The sequence below is a fragment of the Silene latifolia genome, chromosome 9 (assembly GCF_048544455.1).
Source record: "Silene latifolia isolate original U9 population chromosome 9, ASM4854445v1, whole genome shotgun sequence".
In the NCBI taxonomy this organism is placed as follows: domain Eukaryota; kingdom Viridiplantae; phylum Streptophyta; class Magnoliopsida; order Caryophyllales; family Caryophyllaceae; genus Silene; species Silene latifolia.
Window position 1 is genome coordinate 35,782,648 of NC_133534.1, and position 19,494 is coordinate 35,802,141.

Sequence of the window (19,494 nt, forward strand, 5' to 3'; positions counted from 1 at the left end):
ATCTGTATATATGTTGTGAAATACGGGTTAGGCTTTGCCGTTTGTTGTGACAATTATAAGGAAAGTGTCACTAGACAATGACATCAAACTGTTGTGACATATTTCGAGTTTTAACACTTTGGGGTCACATATAAGATGAAGATCACGGTGGTTTGTGTAGTCAAATCGTATATCTATAGTGAACCGATAATGGGCATTTATAGTGAATTCTCTTAGTGAATGAAGTTGTAACAATGCTATAGAGGATGAAGGAGGGAAGATGATAATATTTATAGAATTTTTTAGGCGAATACAAGTATTTAACAATTTAACTTGTTTTCAGAAATAATTGTAAACTTGACAAAACTAACCCGTGGTCTGAATAACTTGAGCATTCTCAACCCGTACCCGAAAAATAATTTGGATTTGACTCAAAATCCAAATTGATCCGGTTCTATTCAACCAGACCCGAATATCTATTGTCACATACTAACCATTATCTGATTATCTCTACATAACATACTCGAAATGACTTAATCTAACCCAATCTAACTCGAATTTTTACATACCTGAAATAACACGACTCACATTAACTAGACACGAATCATTCAATTGATCCCGTTTGACAAGTCTACTAGTAATAGGTAACCTCATCAAGTAGAGTACTAAATAATGGAGTATTTTAAAAAAGACCCTCAATTTTGATTTTTGAAAGAGGTTTCAAAACATTTGGGCAAAGTTAAAAAAAAGGTCCTTTTAGACATTAAAGAAAGTGCATCACATTTAGTAAAAACAATAAATAAATCCAAAAAAATAGACAAGTATTAGTACCTTTGTCTCCCAGTCTCCCATGTGCTCACCTGTACTCCACATTCTCAAACTTATTTTATTTGTTTCCCCTCTATATAGCATAGCAAGCATGCCTATCTCTTCACATCATCACTTCATACTTCATACTCATCCAACTCCTCCCCTCACTTAAACAAAAATGGGTGTTTTTGTTGTTTACTTCAGCTTTCTTCTAGTTTCATCCTATGCAGCAGCTCAGTTGTGTGAACAATGTGACACTTCCAAAGCTGCTTTCTTTGCTACCTCCTCTGGTCTTTCTTGTAAGTTTTTGTTTTTTTTATGTTGTCCTGTTTCAATCAAAAGTTTAAGTTGATGGTTGAGGTATAATTAATATACCGCCTACTTAATAATAGTGTGATCTTTCGTGGTAGTCCGAGCATTTGGAACACACTAAAGTTAGAAACGAATTAGCATCACACTGAGGTTGCTGACGGATTAATAACATAATGAAGTTCACTAAATTTTTTTAAAAAAAACACTAGCTAAAAATTTAAAATAATTGTGTGGCTGCTGGGATTCGAGCCCAGGTCTCCACGGCCACAACGTGGAATTCTTACCACTAAACTACAGCCACTTTGTTAATAAAGTACAGTACTAAATATAAGTTAATTATGCGTAAACAATATGAATGAACTAAACAAGACACACATGACAAAAAATCCGACCTGCCGGATTCGAACCAGCGACCTAAAGATGTCTGTGAATTACCCACTACAGTCTTCCGCTCTACCAACTGAGCTAAGGTCGGATGTGCTCTTTCTACTTCATCAATATTTAATATTCAAACATATGCTACTTCAAGAAGATAAAAAAAAAGTCTGGCTGCTGGGATTCGAGCCCAGGTCTCAACGGCCACAGTTTAATGACTTGCACAAATTTTCATCCTAAAATGAAATAGGTAAAGAAATGAGCAGACGGTTTGTATCCATTGTGCGCTTTTTTTTTTTTTTTTTTTTTTTTTTTTTTTTTTCCTTTGGGAAAAGTATTTTAATCAAATGTATACTAATGAGCCAAACAAAAATCAAAGTGGGCCGTACTATTTTTTGTAAAATAGTTCGAAATTTGGCATAATATTAAGAGGGTAATTAAGTGATAAAGAGTTGTTTAAAAAATGAAGCTGGAGCATGTGGGTATGGTTCTTTTGCTTTGAACATGTACGGTGGTCATCTTGCTGCTGCTCGTCAAAACATTTACAGTAATGCTCAAGGTTGTGGCGCTTGTTATCAGGTTTCAACACTCCCTTTTTTTTTCTCAACTCCTTTGTACACTTGTAAATTATTGTTTCCCTAAACACTGTAACTCTGTTTTTGTCTACATTACTCGTCTACATCTTGTTCTTTCTGTACATGTTTCCTTGTAAACTTCCTTTTTATAAGGAACGGAAAATAAGCTTATACTTCCACGTTTCTTCAAATATACAAGGATGATTCGGTTTCTGAAAAACAAAGCATGAGTAACTCTATTTCGTAAAATACGCTAAAAATACATGAAAATCTTATTAAGTGCGTTGAGTCTTGAACAATACGGAGTAGTATTAAAACGAAATCTCTGGTAATATAGTTTAAAATTAGACACAGGTTTGATTAACAGATAAGATGGTTTTGTTAATTTGAGCAGATAAGATGCGAAAATAGAGCAGTGTGCAGCAAAGCAGGGACAAACATTGTGGTGACTGATTATCACAATGCTAAGACCAACTTCACAGACTTTGTGTTGAGCAGTAGAGCTTTCAGAGCTATGGCTTTGCCTGGCAAAGACAAAACCTTATTAGGCCTTGGGATTGTCGATGTCGAGTATAAGAGGTAATTTATCAACTTACTTTGCTCCCCATATTTTGTACTATAAATCTTTGTTTTAACATGTGTCACTTTAATTCATATTAGCTTTGTTTTCAAACTTTAATAACCCAGAATATAGATAGATATTTGATAGAAAAATTCACAATGCACATCTTTATCATTTGGCCATAGTATATACTCACTGCCTAAAAAGAGGATCCCGTGAGTGTCTAAGGTGTTTTCGGTTGTTTCTCAGTAACTTAAATTATACTCCATCCGTCTCAATCATTTGTTTTACCTTTTTTTAATCTTTTCGAGGGGTATTTTAATCAATCGTAACGAATGATTGGGATGAAAGGAGTAACTGATAACAGAGAAGACCTTCTAGGTGCCACTTCATGAATAAAGTGTACAAGATTTTTAGTTACACTTTATTACGCTTGCCGAAGCGTGTTTTGCAACGTGAATATCTTTAGTTACACGTTATTAAAAATTATAAAAACTTGATATTCTTATAGCATTCATGACGATGAATTAAACAAGATCTCACATGACTATGTTTTCTCTCATACATTAGAAATAATATCAAAGATTCTCAACAATCATAAATAGTGCCAAAAGTCAAATGTAATCTTTGATTTGGATGGGAGGAAGTATGAGTTATGAGTTATATCAATTAGCCTTCCTTATAACCGTTGTACAGGATAACCCCCCCAAAATAGTGTTGGTTTGGATGGTTTTACACTTTCGTTGTAAATTATTCTCAGTTACAACGGTTGTAAACGAGAATATGTGATGATCAAAATATACAAATATAAATGAATTAAAACTAGAAAAGAAAAAAAAAAACAGCATGATGGCTAGTGAAAACTTTACTGGGATTCTTCATAGAATGCTTTAGTCCCCCCTGGGTATTATATCCAGCTTCTTTAATCGTATTGTATAGGTTAAAGTGGAATCAAAAGGCTGGCTTTTCACCTTAGTAATTATTGATCAACATTACAATCATTTTGCTAATTTTAAATTTGAATATATACTAATCAAAAGTGGCAAATGTAAATCAATAACACAAGACGGTTTAATGTGCGACAGGGTGCCTTGTGTTTACAAAGGTCAAAACTTAGCGATTAGGGTGGAAGAGTTCAGCAAACCTCCTAATTACATCGCAATCAAGGTTCTATACCAAGGTGGCCAAACTAAAATTGTTGGAGCTGAACTAGCCGGGGTACGTCTACTCTCAAATAGTTTCCTTTCATGCTTAATAATAAATTACAAGTTTATTTATGTATTCGTATTTTGTAATAAGGTTGACATTCCAAGCAACTGGGTTTCCATGAAGCATAACTATGGAGCAGTATGGGACACGAGTGCGGCACCAAAAGGATCACTTCAGTTGAGATTTATAGTCTACTCAGGCTTTGATGCACAGTACTTTTATACCAACCAAGTCCTTCCCGCTAAATGGAAGCCAGGAGTTGTATACAACACTACTGTTCAGATCGACAATGTTGCCATCGAGAAATGCAAAGCTTGCAAGGGGTTTAAACCCTGATTAGATAGATGTGTTTGAGTCTTAACTGTCTTTAGTCTTAACTCTTAAGTACTTCTGTTTCTCGAATTTGAATGGTACCTGTAAAATGCGCTCAGTGTGTGAGATTGTGTCGCTTATGTAGCTTGTAATCTGAGTATCCGACTTTGTATGCCTGTTACTTGTTGGTGCTCTTTTCTCTGCTTCATAATGTTGCTAGATTTATGCTTGTCAACACGCCTGTGTATCCAAAAGTTTCATCCCCGAGGCTAAGAGCATCTCCAATGGTTCATGTTTGGGGACTTGCTTGCAATATTTACAAAATTATAAGCATGTAGCTTACCATTGAAGTAGGAAAATTCAAGAGTAGCTTGCAAGCATGTAGCTTTGTCAAGCTACATGGCTTGGTTTTTAAAGAAAAAAACTAAATTATTTTATTGGATGAAAATAAGAATGTGGACCCATGCAAGCTACAAGATGTTGTAGTCCGTCATTGGAGCGGTACGTAGTTGAAAAGCAACGTAGCTTGAAAAATCGATTTGACAAATCAAGCTACATCATATTGTAGTTGTCCATTGGAGTTGCTCTAATTACTGGCTTACTGCCGTAATTTGCGCAACTTTGTGCGGGTACTCAGCGTTACTTATATACTTTGCTCAAATTTAACCAAATTTGGCTCCTTATAAAACCCCTTCAAAGAACACAATTTTTGACCGGCACTTTGATCCTCCATTCAACTCCACTTTACAACTTTCTTTTATCACGTTTGCCAACACAGTTTTTACACGATAAATATCATTAGCTGCGTATTTGCAAAAATTATAAAAGTTAAATATTTTTAATGTACTCTTAAAGACGAATCAAATAAGATCCCACATGAATATATTTTCACTTATGTAACGAGAGAAAATTGAAGTTGAATGTCCGCTTGTGAATAGTGCCCAATATAGAAAGTTGTAAAGTGGAGTTGAATGGAGGGACTATATTGTCCTTTTTTTTTGGGCAGCCGTAAATAAAGAGTTTTTATACAGATGACATTTGACTCATTTGGTCAAATGCACTTATTTTACTAATACGATAAACTAAAACAACAAAGTAAAAATAACATCGGGTATGATAAGTGTGTTGATGGCGAACGAACGGTTGAATACGGGAATCGACTTCAACATCCACAACATTCTTGAAGTGACGATCACAGGTGGCCAAAAGATCGAACAACTCTTTACTCATCTTAATGAACTGAGTTTCGGAGAAATACCAGCAACAAGACAAAAAATGTGTCTCGAAGATTCATCCCCTTGGTTGTGACACAGATTATCTTGGAAACCAACGAGACCCTTGACCCATCTAGAATGAGCAAAGTGCACTTACGCCACAAGGACGAAGAAAGGAAAGACAGAATGCAGACCATGAAAGCCTACCTCCAGAGGAGATAAAACTCCTACACTTTGGAAAACAGTCCCTACGGACAAGAAACTCGTAGCCAAGAAAAGTGAGTCAAAAGATAGGGAGCAATAGAAAGAGCCACTTGATCAGCCCAAACCAAAACCATCTCAGTAGGACGGAGGGAAATGGACACAACACACACCAGATGTAAAGTTACTAACGTCCTTATTAACCCGTTATTAAATATGACACCCTAAGAGCACAAAGAGGCCACTACAGCTAGGAAGATAAAGCTAGAAAACATTTTTATTCGGAAGAACACTAAACAAGTTAAACAAAAAATAAACATCAACTAGAGGCGGTAACCACCGCATCCAACCAACCAACACCACTGCCAAATTCTCGATTCATCCCCTACCAGGCACATCTCGAAAAGGAAGAACCATCAACCATGACCTCACACCAACCTAAAGCGACAGATTCAACAAACACGTTCCACAAAAGGCGGTATCTTATGAGTTTTTACTTATTCATTTAAGTTTGTAATGGAAGTGAGAAATATTTCGGGGTTGAAAGACCAATGAATTGGCTCCAATCTATTTACCCAACAATAACTAATTTTGTTGTGGGAAATTATGAAGAGTTGCAACTCTTCAGAAACAAACTTTCATTCCTGTTTCCCTCAAAACAAATACAGTACGAGAGAAGAAAATTGACACATCATATTTTCTTCATCTTGAACAAAAATACAAATACAACATGAAGAAAAGTGTTTCTTCATGGAAGCCATTAATGAGCATAAGAAAGCTTCAAATTAACAGTGTAAACAATTGAATGAGAGAAAAGACTAAATAAAAGTGTAAATTTGATTATGAAAAACTTAACTTACAAACTGTTAGTATACAAATCGATTTAACTAACTTGGTAGATCAAAATATCTAGATATTATTTGTCAAAAGTCCTACTCTGTTGACCATAACAGAATTTTGTTATGCTGACTCACGTATGACTCATCATAACAGACTATGACAGCCTATCAACTACATTCTAGACTCTTCTAGAACTTTCTACTAAGTTAACATCTATGTTAGGAGCACACCAACGCATGGTAGAGGCAAGTAGGGTAGTGCTAGTAGTATGCATCATCAATATCTCCAATACCCTCCTATTAAGTTGGACTTGGTGGATCCGCAACAAGGCCTAACTTGTGAGTAAAATAGGTGTGTTGTGCTTTACCAAGACCCTTAGTCATAATGTCAACAATCTGGGATGTTGTTCCTACATGTCTAGTTTGTATGAGACCATCAACAACCCTTTCTCGAATATAGTGACAGTCCAGTCTTAAATGCTTAGTTCGTTCATAGAATACTAGGTTCTCTGCAATGTGTTGGGCAGCCTTATTGTCGCATAAAAGAGTGACTGGAAGTGGAACAGAAACGTTGAAGTTGTCCAGTAAACTCTCTATCCATACTAATTTACTAGAAGTTTGGCTCATACTGTACTCGATTCTGATGAGGACTTGCTCACTATATTCTGCTTTTTAGTTTTCTAAGAAATAAGAGAGGTACCCAAGAACACACAGTAGATGTTTAAAGACCTCCCACTAAAAGCACACGTGCCCCAGTCAACATCACAGTAGCTGGTAAGGACAAGATGTGCATCTGAAGAATAGAATAGGCCATAATATAATATATGCTTCAAATATCTGACCAAGCGAAGAGCAGCCTGCATATGTGGTAATCGTGGCATACTCAGAAACTGGCTCAACTGCTGGATAGTGTGATATATCAGGTCTTGTGAGATTGAGATAAAGCAATGTCCCAACCAGTCGTTTGTAATCCTCTGGATTTTGTAACAGATCACCTTCATCTGTAGATAGTTACATGCCCCTCGGAAAAGGAAAGGGAACTGATTTGCAGTTAGTAATTTGTGTGTCAAATAGTATATCATTGATATACTTCCTTTGATTGAGAAGGATCCCAGCTTGTGACCTGGAAACTTCAATACCAAGGAAGTACCTTAGGTATCCTAAATCTTTGATTGTAAAAGCTTGATCCATAAGGGCTTTGATGTTGCTAATTCCTGATTCATCATCTCCAGTAATTAGCATATCATCTACATAAACTAGAATGGCCATAAATTGTCCTTGCTTCCCTATTTTGAGGAACAAAGAGTAATGCTCCTTGGACTGCTCAAAACCCTAGAAAGACATCTTTAGGAGACAGACCTCATTAGGCTGGTGTTTAGTATAACCTTGTGGAACCTCCATTGTTGGATTTGTGCCTTGATTCTGTTAGTCGCCGTTCGAACGACTATGCGGGGGTGGTATCTGTATCTGTTATTGGGCTAGGTCTGTCTTAGGCCTTTATTAGGTCATTCTGTATTAGGTCTTAGAGAGTATTATATAAACTCTCTAAGCCTCTACATAGCAGTCATACCGTCTGAATCTGTAATCTGAAAACTCCTCACATATCAATAAAACTCTCTCCCTTCTGCCATGTGGACGTAGTTAACACACCGTTAGTAAACCACGTAAATCTGTGCGTTTTGTCTTTATTGTTTTTATTTGTTCTTTCTTGCTTCTGTTACAATATCTATGTATACTTCTTCATCAAGGAAACCATGTAAAAATGCATTATTGATATCAAGTTAATGTAGATGCCATCCCTTGACAGCAGCAAGTCAATTAGGGTTCTTACACTAGTAAATTTAGCAACTGGACTGAATGTATGCTTGTAATCCTTCCCTTCAACCTGATTATACCCTTTAACAACTGTTATAATACAAGCAAGAAAGAGAAATAAAGAACAATAAAGAAAGCAACGTACAGATTTACGTGGTTCACTAACGGTGTGTTAGCTACGCCCACAGGGCAGAAGGGAGAGAGTTTTATTGATATGTGAGGAGATTCAGATTACGGATTCAGACGGTATGATAAGCATGACTGCTAGGTAGAGGCTTAGAGAGTTTATATAATACTCTCTAAGACCTAATACAGAATGACCTAATAAGGCCCAAGATAGACCTAGCCCAATAACAGATACGGATACCGCATAGTCGTTCGAAGCGACGACTAACAGAATCAAGGCACAAACCCAACAAATCTCCACCTTGACTTGAATTCTCTCACAAACAGAAAGATGTACCAGATGCACTCCCATAGATGCCAGATGTACTAGAAAACTCTTCTCCCTTCCCCCTCAGATATTGCCCACAAAGGGGCAATTACAGACTTCAGATATTTAGCAAGTCCAAACAGTGTTGGAACTTGCTATGCGGAACTGGCTTGGTAAACATGTCAGTTGGGTTATCAGCAGTACCCACTTTGTTCACCTTAATCCTCTTCTCATTTCTCATAAAGTGATATCTCACATCTATATGCTTAGTACTCTCATGATTGACTTGATCTTTAGCCAAGCATCTTGCACTAAGACTGTCACAGAATGCAATAGCTTGATCCTGATGTAGACCCAGATCACTGACCAACCCCTTTAACCAGATACCCTCTTTAGCTGCTGCAGTCAAGGCCATATACTCTGCCAGTAGTAGACAAAGTAACTGTAGGCTGCAATGTAGCCCTCCAACCTACGACTGAACCACCAAGAGTGAAAACATAACCAGTCATTGATCGTCTGCTGTCAACATCTCCTGTATAATCAGAATCTGAGTACTCTGACACAAGGCACTATCTATCACCTCCATAAATGAGACCTACATCAGATGTACCCTTAAGGTACCGGAAAATTCTCTTCATAGCTTGCTAGTGCTCTTTACCTGGATCACCCATAAACCGGCTCACCACAGTGACCGACTATGCTAGATCAGGTCTAGTGCAGACCATAGCATACATCAAGCTACCCACTGCACTAGAGTACGGAACTCGGGACATGTACTCCCTTTCTTCAGCTTATTTGGGTGCGAAAGCAACAGACAGATGTGCATTTGATGCACTAGGAGTATATATGGATTTAGCAGTAGACATGCCAAATCTTGACAGTACCTTCTGAATATAGCCTTTCTGAGATAAGAAAAGCTTCTTCTTGCTCCTATCCTTATAGATCTCCATTCCCAGAATTTTTCTTGTTGCACCCAAATCGTTCATCTCAAACTCAGCACTGAGAAGACCCTTCAATTTTTGAACACCAGACTTGCTCTCTGCAGCTATCAACAGATCGTCTACATATAGGATCACATAAATAAGAGATCCATTCTTCACCTTGTTTTAATAAACACAACAATCATACGGACTCCTATTGTAGCCAATTTCCAACATGTAGCTGTCGCACCTTTTGTAACAACCCCACAAACCAAGGTGCCTTACCAATACCACCCTAGCACATGGGGATGCTACCATCTCGGTTGCCCGAGGTACAGTATATCAAAAGTGACCATAAAGAAACATACTTTAAAGTTCAACTGTTTAAAGTGCGTACAACTTATAAACCAAAACCAAACGTACAACTGTCATAACAAAATATCAAAACTATAACAACTGTCAGCGGAATACTAGCTATCAAACTACGTGAAGACTCAATCCCAGCCGAGACCCGCGGGCTATCCATAAGCATACTTGCTAAACAACTGCTCACCACCCCCGAATGGATCACCACAGTTTTCAAAACATTCAAACAGGGCCAGTTACTGAATAATCAAAATAAGCAATACAACAACATCCAATTACACAAGCACAATCCTCCGACTCCAGTTCATCACCAATCACCTGACTACACACTAAAGTGTGTAGCCCTACGAGAATATCCATCGCAACAGATATTCCACACCGCTAGTGAGAACCGCAGCCTTACCACCTAAGCCCCGCTCAACTCCAAGAGCGAATAACCCATGTCCATTAATGTGCACACCCCCTTGTGACGGAAACCACAATGGGTGAATAAAGGGCGTGGAGCCATTCCCGCAAATGACTCCACTCAGCCGAGGGCGCACCTCGCGAACCACATACAATTACAACCAAAACCATAAAACTGATAATCATTCCAATACCAAGAAGTACAATTATGACCACAATGATAACCATGTAATTCATCCATCACATTAACTTAATTCAATTATACAGTAACCGAGTAGGGAAAACCCTACCTTTTCGCAATCCGCTATAACTGCAGCCAAACATACAATTGTACAAGAGTACCACATCGTCACCTACAACAATAATAACCAACTATACATCATAATCTGATTTCTAACCAAAACCCCCAAATCACCCAAATTAGGGTTTAAACAAACATTAACTATTTGACATAAAAACGATATAGAAATCTTACCCAAATGATGACGATCATAAAGGTATGACGATCTCAGAAATCCGACAACCCTAGCCTTGATTTGATAGCAAAGAGAGAAGACGATTGAACGTCGTTTTGTTTTTATTTTGTGAAAGGTTTAGAAAAGTGAAAGTAAAAGTAAAAGAACTGTCGAAAGAACTGTAATTCCTCTCCTCGTTTTACTATCAAACCCGGTCGAAAAACTGTAAAACACGACTTACTCGATCGAGTAACTAACGTACTCGATCGAGTACATCCCACTCGATCGAATTGCCCCTACTCGATCCAGTAACTACAAAGCATAACGCACTCCAGAATGTGTCAAAGACTTACTCGACAGAGTAAGTCTTACTCGATAGAGTACCCAACAACTCAAATATCTGAGATATTACAGTCTTCCCTCATTAAAAATGAACTTCGTCCCCGAAGTTCAAACCCAACCTATAAAACATGTACACCTAACACTAACTCCACCAACTATGCCTACCTCCACAACGCGGCTCACGTTATCGTATCAACTATAGTATAGCCTCTCGACACTAACTACACAATACTACCTCCACAAATGCCGCTAACTCCGTATCACTAACATATTATCCACTAGCAAATCCAATATCAAGACAATCCACCAAGCGAGATCAACCATAAAACTAAATGTTACACCTTTTATACCACTGCCTCGGTGATTGTTTTAGCCCATATAAGGACTTCTTCAGCTTACAAGCGTAGTCTTCTTTACCCGGAACATGGAAACTGTCTGGCTGAGTCATATATATCTCTTCTTCCAACTCTCCATGTAGGAAAGCTGTCTTCACATCTAGCAGTTCAAGTTCTAAATCTTGATGTGCAACTATTGCTAGTAACACTCTGATGGAAGTATGTCTAACCCCCGCATAGTCGTTCGAAGCGGCGACTAACAGAATCAAGGCATAAACCCAACAACAACCAATCTTGCTTTATATCTCTCAACTGTCCCATCTGGTTTGAACTTGACCTTATAAACCCATTTGGCTCATATGGCTTTCTTTCCTACAGGTAAGGGGGTGGGGATCCAAGTATGATTGTCTTCAAGTGCCTTTACCATGGCCTCCTGCCAATGTGGATTATCCTTGGCTTGGGCATATGAAGATGGCTCATAGACTCCCATCACAGCATTAAGAGAAGCTATATACTCTGAAGAATAAGTAGTCAGATCTTGCTGATGCAAAACTGAAAAAACTCAACTATCTGATGAGACATTATCAGCAGAAGATGCAACATTAGACAAGGATTGTGGCAAACCCTTACAAACAAAATCTTGTAACCCTGATGGAGGCTTTCTGACTCTATCTTATCTCCTAAGGACAGGAGTTGAAGGAGCGGTAGAATTAGAAGGTGATGTTGAAATTGAATTGTGAGAAGAATTAAGAGTTGTACTATTATTATGTGAAGTATTACTTGGGGAAGAATGATGAGGACTAATAGTATCATTATTATTAACAATATTAAGAGAACTATTATTTGCTGAGTTTGTATTATATGGAATATCAGTAGTACTATTATCATTATTACTATGAACATAATCATTTTGTAAAAAAGGAAAAGAATGTGAAGTGTTCAGAATAGGTAAGAAAAAAGCAGGAATGGCTTTAGTTTTGTGTGAATCATCTTTATATGAAAATGAATCTTCTTTGAAAATGACATCTCTGCTCACAATGAACTTATGTGACTGGATATCATACAGCTTGTATCCCTTTTGTGCAAAAGGATATCCCAAATGAATAAACTTCTCGGCTCTAGGATCCATTTTATTCCCAGTTTTAATAGCAGCATAACACAAACACCCTATAACCCTCAGGTGTTCATAGTCAGCAGACTTTCCAAATAATACCTCAACTGGAACTCTTCAATGCAGAATAGAAGAAGGCATTAAATTTATTAGATGAGTAACAGCTAGGACCATTTCTCCCCAGAATATCTTAGGTAAACGTGCCTGAATCCTCAAGGCAAGTGCATTGTCTAATAGGTGCTTGTGCTTCCTCTCAACTCTTTCATTTTGTTGAGGGTTGCCAGGTAAACTCTTTTGATGCACTATACCATATTCAGCTAATAACAAACCACACTCTGCCTGAACAATTTCAGTCCCATTATCATTTCTAACGACTTTGACTTTGGTCTGAAACTGAGTGTTCACATAAGCAAGAAGATGCACTATAGTTTAAGCTACCTCAGTTTCATACTTTAGGAGAGTTGTCCAAGGCACTCTACTATAATCATCAACAATAGTGAAGAAATATGATGCTCCAGTAACAAATTTTGTCCTATATGGACCTCACAAGTCTACATGGATTAAGGCAAAAGGTGTTGCAGCAATGGAATGACTAATAAGAAAGGGTAACTTGTGATGTTTGGAAAGAATGCAAGTTTCAGAGTGAAAATTATGACTTTTATTAATTGCAGAGTACATAGGTACATGTAACAATTTTGTCAAAGATACAGTAACACCCCCATATACCAAAGTGCCTTACCAAGGACCACCTTAATACATAGAGGTACTACCATCTCGGTTGCCCGAGGTAAAGTATATCAAATAGACCATCAAAGAACATTTATTAAAAGTACAAAACTGTTTAATCAAATACAACCTGATTGATACCGTCGTCAGGTACCAAAAATAAATACCTAGCTACTACTAACAGAAGTCAGCGGTAAGTAGGGTCGATCTCCACAGGGAGGCGATCACTATCTACTCGTCAATTCGGTCTGTCTATGGTCACAGGATGGGGGTTTGAATCGATTTAACTAAACTAATGAGATTAAGGCAAGAGAAAAGGTTAAGAGGAATTAATAAGAGAGAAAGGAAAACTAGGATTGTCGGTTCATCAATGAATGTCAGTTAATTGCAGCTAAGGTCACAGATCAGTCGATGTGTCGGTCTAAGGGGCAACGAATATCTCCGTACGGTCTCAATTCGCCCTAAAATACTATTAGCTTAGCTTCCGCCCTCACTAAAGCATCCTATTGTTCACTGCAGGTCTCGGCCGTTCCAACCTTCCGGTCTAGGTCAAGGCTTACCAAGGTTAATTAAGCTAAGTGCATTGATTCAAATAGCTAGTTATAATTAATGGCAGTGATTAACAACATAGACAAAACAACAGTGAAGGATCTGTAACCTAGTTAGCAATTAACATCAGTTCACTGACTCCCCTAAATCCTAGTAGGGAAATTAGCTAGACATAACAAATAAAATAAAAGCAGAAGATGAAGAAGTAAATAACATTGCAAAATAAAGAGAGAATAGAGAAAGAATTACTAAAATAAGATCCAGAAGAAAGGCAGTGTTCAACAGAGAGAAAGGGAAAAGATTAAATGTATGAGGTCCTGTAAAAGTGATCTGTCGTCTGTCCTATGTATAGGAAAGACAAATTATTTGACCTAAAAACGAAATAAGACTGAAAAAGCCCGAGCCCAATAGAAAACCACTCGATCGAACAATTAGAATCACTCGATCGAACAGATTCCTGGCAAAACCTCTCGATCGAGTAGAAAACCTACTCGATCGAGGAACTCCAATTATGCGCATTTCGATCGAACATAAATGTTACTCGATCGAAGACTTCTTCTATCCAAAACTACTCGATCGACCACAAAAGCTTTCGATCGAATGACTTGGACTCAACCAGCTACTTGTTTAGTTGATTTCAGCATTGACTTGTTTATTTAGCTTCTGAAATGACTTCACGCATCCCATAACAACGGTATTTCCGCTCCAAATCTACTCATCCTCCAAATGCATGCAAAACGGACGATAAAAGGCTTGATTCCACCACTTTCAGGTCCATTCCTGAAAATAAAGCAAAACAAACCAAAGTCGAATATTCGGGGCATTTCGTAGCATAAAACTACGAGGATAGCGTAGAAATACGTGCATAAAGAGGCCTAAAAAGACTATATAAAATGGACGTATCAAATCTCCCCAAACCAAACCTTTACTCGTCCTCGAGTAAACTAAATGCAAACTAAGGAACGGATAAGAAAACTCAGAGCTAGCTACAAATTCCCACTTAAACAAGTTTAATGCAGCGAACTAACACTTATAGCAAATCAGTCAAATGCAAACGAGTTATAGGATGTCCATAATAAAGCTGAACCGTCGACCTTACAAGACCTTTAAAATTGGACTCTCACGGGCCACTCTTCTCTCATGAAGCAAAGGGTGAACATATGAATGTAAGAGAGAGAAATATAGTCGCTCACCTAAACTACGACATATGTGACACTTTAAAGAGAACCTTGTAACCCACTGCAAACTCAATCCCCCTGCGATGCAAATTCGCAGAACTCTTTTGCCGCATTCATCTTTTGTCGAATCAAGTGCACTTACTCAACCATATCTTGTACCATTTGTGGTCCCAAAACCACAGCTTCAGCGCTATCGTCCCAATACACCGGACTCCTACACTTCCTCCCATACAACGCCTCAAAAGGTGCCAACCCAATGCTCGTGTGATAGCTGTATGAAAACTTTATCAAATTCAGCCTATCTTCCCAACTCCCATCGAACTCCAATACACAAGCTCGCAACATGTCTTTTAAGGTCTTGATAGTCCTTTCCGTTTGACCATATGTCGCAGGATGAAATGCCTTACTCATCTTTAAGGTAGTCCTCATCAGTTCCTGTAACTCTTGCCAAAACCGTGATATAAATCTCGCATCTCTATCTGACACAATGTCTTTTGGTACCCCGTGTAACCGCACCACATGTTTCCTGTACCCAAGAGCGAGTTGAATCTTACTTCAAGTATCTTTCATTGGAATAAAATGAGATGATTTTGTCAGACAATCAACAATTACCCAAATCATATTTTTTTTTTTGCTGAGTCCTTGGTAATCCCACGATGAAATCCATAGAAATCGATTCCCATTTCCATTCCGGCACCTCAAGTGACTGAATCTTACCGTGTGGTCTTCGTTGCTCCCCCTTTACCCTCTGGCAAGTCAAACACTTAGGCACAAATTCTGGTATCTCTTTCTTCATACCGGGCCACCAAAACATCTTCTTTAAGTCCTTATAAAGCTTATCACCACCCGGATGTACCGAATAAGGAGTGAAATGAGCCTCCGTCATAATCAACTTCTTCAACTCAGTATCATTAGGCACACACCACCTCCCATCTAATCGAACACTCCCATCTCTATGAATAGAAAATCTCGAAACTGTATCATGCCCTACCCTTGTCTTCCACTCCTGAATCTTGGGATCAAGTTCCTGTTTCCTTTTTATGAGTTCCTGTTTCCTTTTTATGTCATCATAAAGCTCAGGCTAGATAGTCAAATCACCGATGGAATCCCTCTTGTGAATCATGTGAATCCCCATCTTAGTCATCTCATTCTTCAATTTCATCAGTGACATGACAGTGCATAGCGAATGCACACTCTTTACACTCAAGGCATCTGCGACCACATTAGCCTTCCCCTCATGATAGACGATCTCCATGTCATAGTCCCCGATCAGCTCCATCCACCTTCTCTGGCGCATGTTCAGCTCCTTTTGAGTGTAGATGTACTTTAAACTCTTATGATCTGAAAACACCTTAAAGGTTGCCCTGTACAGGTAATGTCTCCAATTCTTTAGAGAAATACAACCGCACCGAGCTCCAAATCATGAGTAGGATTGTTCTCCTCATACGGCTTCAACTGCCTCGAAGCATAGGCAATAACCTTTCCATTTTGCATCAAAACACAACCCAACTCATTCTTAGAAGCATCGAAATAAACCTCGAAGTTCTCACTTCCCTCAGGCAAAGCTAGAACGGGAGTTGTAGTCAAACACTCCTTTAATGTTTGAAACGCCATCTCACAACTTTCTCCCAGTGAAATCTAGTCTCTTTCCTCATCAAATTTGTCATAGGTCTAGCGATCTTAGAGAAATATTTCACGAACCTCTTGTAGTAGCCAGCTAAACCCAAGAAACTCTAAATCTCAGCAACATTCTTTGGTGCTTCCCAGTTTGACACCGCCTCGATCTTACTAGGATCCACCGACACACCATCTTTTGAAATCACATGACCCAAAAAGGCCACCCTCTCTAACCAGAACTCACACTTAGATAACTTAGCATATAGCTGATTATCTCGCAAAGTCTGCAGTACTAACCTCAAGTGCTCCTCATGATCTTCCTTAGTCTTAGAATCTACCAACATGTCATCAATGAAAACCACCACAAACCTGTCCAAAACGGACTAAAGATCCGGTTCATAAGATCCATGAACACTGCCGGTGCATTAGTCAACCCGAAAGGCATCACCACATCCTCATAGAGACCATACCGCGACCAAAACGCTGTCTTATAAATATCCTCATCTGCAATCCTCAACTGATGATAACCCGGCTTCAGATCAATCTTGGAAAACACTCCGGCTCCACTCAACTGGTAAAAAAGATCATCAATCCTCGATAAAGAGTACCAGTTCTTCACGGTAACATAGTTTAACTCTCTGTAATCGATGCACAACCTCATACTACCGTCCTTTTTCACGAATAGAACTGGTGCACCCCAAGGCAATACACTAGGTCAGATGTATCCCTTATCCAATAACTCGTTCAGCTGCTTCTTCAAATCCTCCAACTCTTTTGGTCCCATACGGTACAGAGCCTTAGATATAGGTCTCGTCCCCGGTTTAAGCTCAACACTGAAATCAATGTTCCTCTTAGGAGGTAACCTTGGTATCTTCTCCGAAAAGACATCACCGAACTCATTAACCACTGGTATCTCTTTTACCGACGGCCCCTCCATCCGAGTATCCCTCACATGGAAAAGGATCATAGGACACCCCTTCCTCAAACATGACTTTAACGTCATAACTGCAATCATCTTCACCTTGGGTTTTACAACAAACCCCCGATATGACACTTGACTCCCTTAGGCCCCTTTAAAGACACTTTATTTTGACGACAGTCTATCTTGGCCTCATACCTACCCAACCAATCCATCCCAAGTTCCTAACTATGACCTTAAACCCATCCATAGGAAACTCAAGTAAATTAACTGGTAAGTCCACTAGCCTAACCACCATAGACACCACTTTATACAACTTATTACAAGACACTGACTCCTCTGATGGTATAAACACATTATCCCTGACCAACACATGGTATACTTAACCCATAGTTAAGGCATGACCCTTAAACACAAACGAGTGGGTTGCCCCCGAATCAAACAAAACGAAAGTTAGTTTATTATTAACAAGAAAAGTACCAGTGACAACATGCACATCATCCTCAGCCTCCTATTTGCCCATCATGAAGAGTTTGTCACTGTTCTTCTAACCTCCTCCTGGACCGTAGTCGTTGATGTAGTAGGCTTAGACGCCAAATTCTGAGTCACACTGTTATTCAGGCGCTGATAGGATCCACCATTTTTGCGGTTATAGCCGCCAATTTTGTTGCCCTAACCTGCCTGGTTGTTCCATGACCCAGCTAGCCTGTTACTCGCCAAACTCTGGCTCGGAGTTTGCGAGTAATTCCCCTAATAAGATCTCGAAAAGCCTCTTCCTCCCCTTACCACACTCGTACACTCATACCGTTTATGACCTGATCCACCACAGTTGTAGCATAGCAAGGTTGAGTTGTCGCTCGTACTCCGACCACCTCTTCCCCACGCACGAGATTCCCCACCATAACTAGAGCCTCCAGAATAAGTCCTAGCTTGGCTGTGGTTACCACGTTTGTGGCGTGATTGGTTGCCACCCTCACTCTCAGCTTTCTTCTTCTCATACCCTTTTTTCCTGGCCTCCTTGGCCATATCAACCAACCTCTATGTATGACCCACTCTCTCGTAGACATATTTCAGATCGGAGATCACCTCGGCTGGTAGATTTTCCATAATCTTTAGTGCTAGCCCTTTCTCAAAGCGGGGAGCCAAACTCTGTTGACTCAGTTGCATGTCTTCTGCATAGCGCGACAGTTCGATGAACCTGTTATAGTACTCAGTCACGGTCATGCTGTCGATCATAGTAAAAGTATCAAACTCGGTCCTCAACTTTGCACGTATGTGCTCTGGAACGAAGTGGTCCCTCATCGCCCTCTTGAATCCTGCCCAAGGAATTGCAGGTTGGCCCAAATTCCTATATTATGCCCGTGCTCATTTCCTCTCATTACGCCACCATACCGCAGCCTCATCTCTCAGATAGAATGCAGCCTGTTCCACCATTATCTCCGCCGGATAATGAATCACTTCCAACACTCTCCATCTCCCGGTGCCAATTGTCGAGCAGCATAGGCTCGCCGATGCCTTTATAAGTGGTAAAGTTAAAGCGGGAAATGGTGGTGTTTAAACGGGATGCATCCACCGCTTTCTCCCCCCGTCCCCACATTCATAAGTGCCTCAATGAGTGCCTCTTGCTGCTCAATCATCCTAGCTATCTCATCAAGGCTCATCTCCAAAGCCTGGATATAAGCGGCTGATCTCTTTGGCGATATTTTTGAGCTAATATAACCAAGACAAACGTAAGCCAAAGCCTACGGCTCAAAACAAATATCACATCTGCCAAAGAGGTACTCGGTCGAGTATATTGACTACTCGGCCGAGTATTCCGACTCCAGTAGCTGATCTAAAATGCACATAAAGCATACTCGGTCGAGTACCTCATGTACTCGGTCGATTACTCCTCACTCGATTGAGTACTGCCTCTACTCGGCCGAGTGGTCATAT

At 39.3% G+C, this 19,494-nt stretch overlaps 1 protein-coding gene and 2 non-coding genes across 3 annotated transcripts; 1 reads left to right on the top strand and 2 right to left on the bottom strand.

The window, feature by feature from the left end:
* The first annotated feature begins 831 nt into the window (after positions 1-831).
* Positions 832-4,369, top strand: LOC141599574 (expansin-like A2). The gene is made up of 5 exons (XM_074419640.1): positions 832-1,088; positions 1,946-2,055; positions 2,446-2,630; positions 3,699-3,831; positions 3,913-4,369. The coding sequence occupies exons 1-5, from the start codon at positions 968-970 to the stop codon at positions 4,156-4,158; spliced, it is 795 nt and encodes a 264-aa protein (XP_074275741.1). The 5' UTR covers positions 832-967; the 3' UTR covers positions 4,159-4,369.
* On the bottom strand, positions 1,331-1,402 carry TRNAH-GUG (transfer RNA histidin (anticodon GUG)). The gene has a single exon. It is a non-coding gene; the product is annotated as a tRNA-His (tRNA).
* TRNAY-GUA (transfer RNA tyrosine (anticodon GUA)) lies at positions 1,488-1,576 on the bottom strand. The gene is given in 2 exon segments: positions 1,488-1,523; positions 1,540-1,576. It is a non-coding gene; the product is annotated as a tRNA-Tyr (tRNA).
* Positions 4,370-19,494: the final 15,125 nt, after the last annotated feature.

Excerpts from the sequence above, each read along its gene's own strand:
- LOC141599574 (XM_074419640.1), top strand. The coding sequence starts at position 968 with ATGGGTGTTTTTGTTGTTTACTTCAGCTTTCTTCTAGTTTCATCCTAT. Across the intron at positions 1,089-1,945 it reads TACCTCCTCTGGTCTTTCTT|CTGGAGCATGTGGGTATGGT; the intron begins GTAAGTTTTTGT and ends TAAAAAATGAAG. Across the intron at positions 2,056-2,445 it reads GTTGTGGCGCTTGTTATCAG|ATAAGATGCGAAAATAGAGC; the intron begins GTTTCAACACTC and ends TAATTTGAGCAG.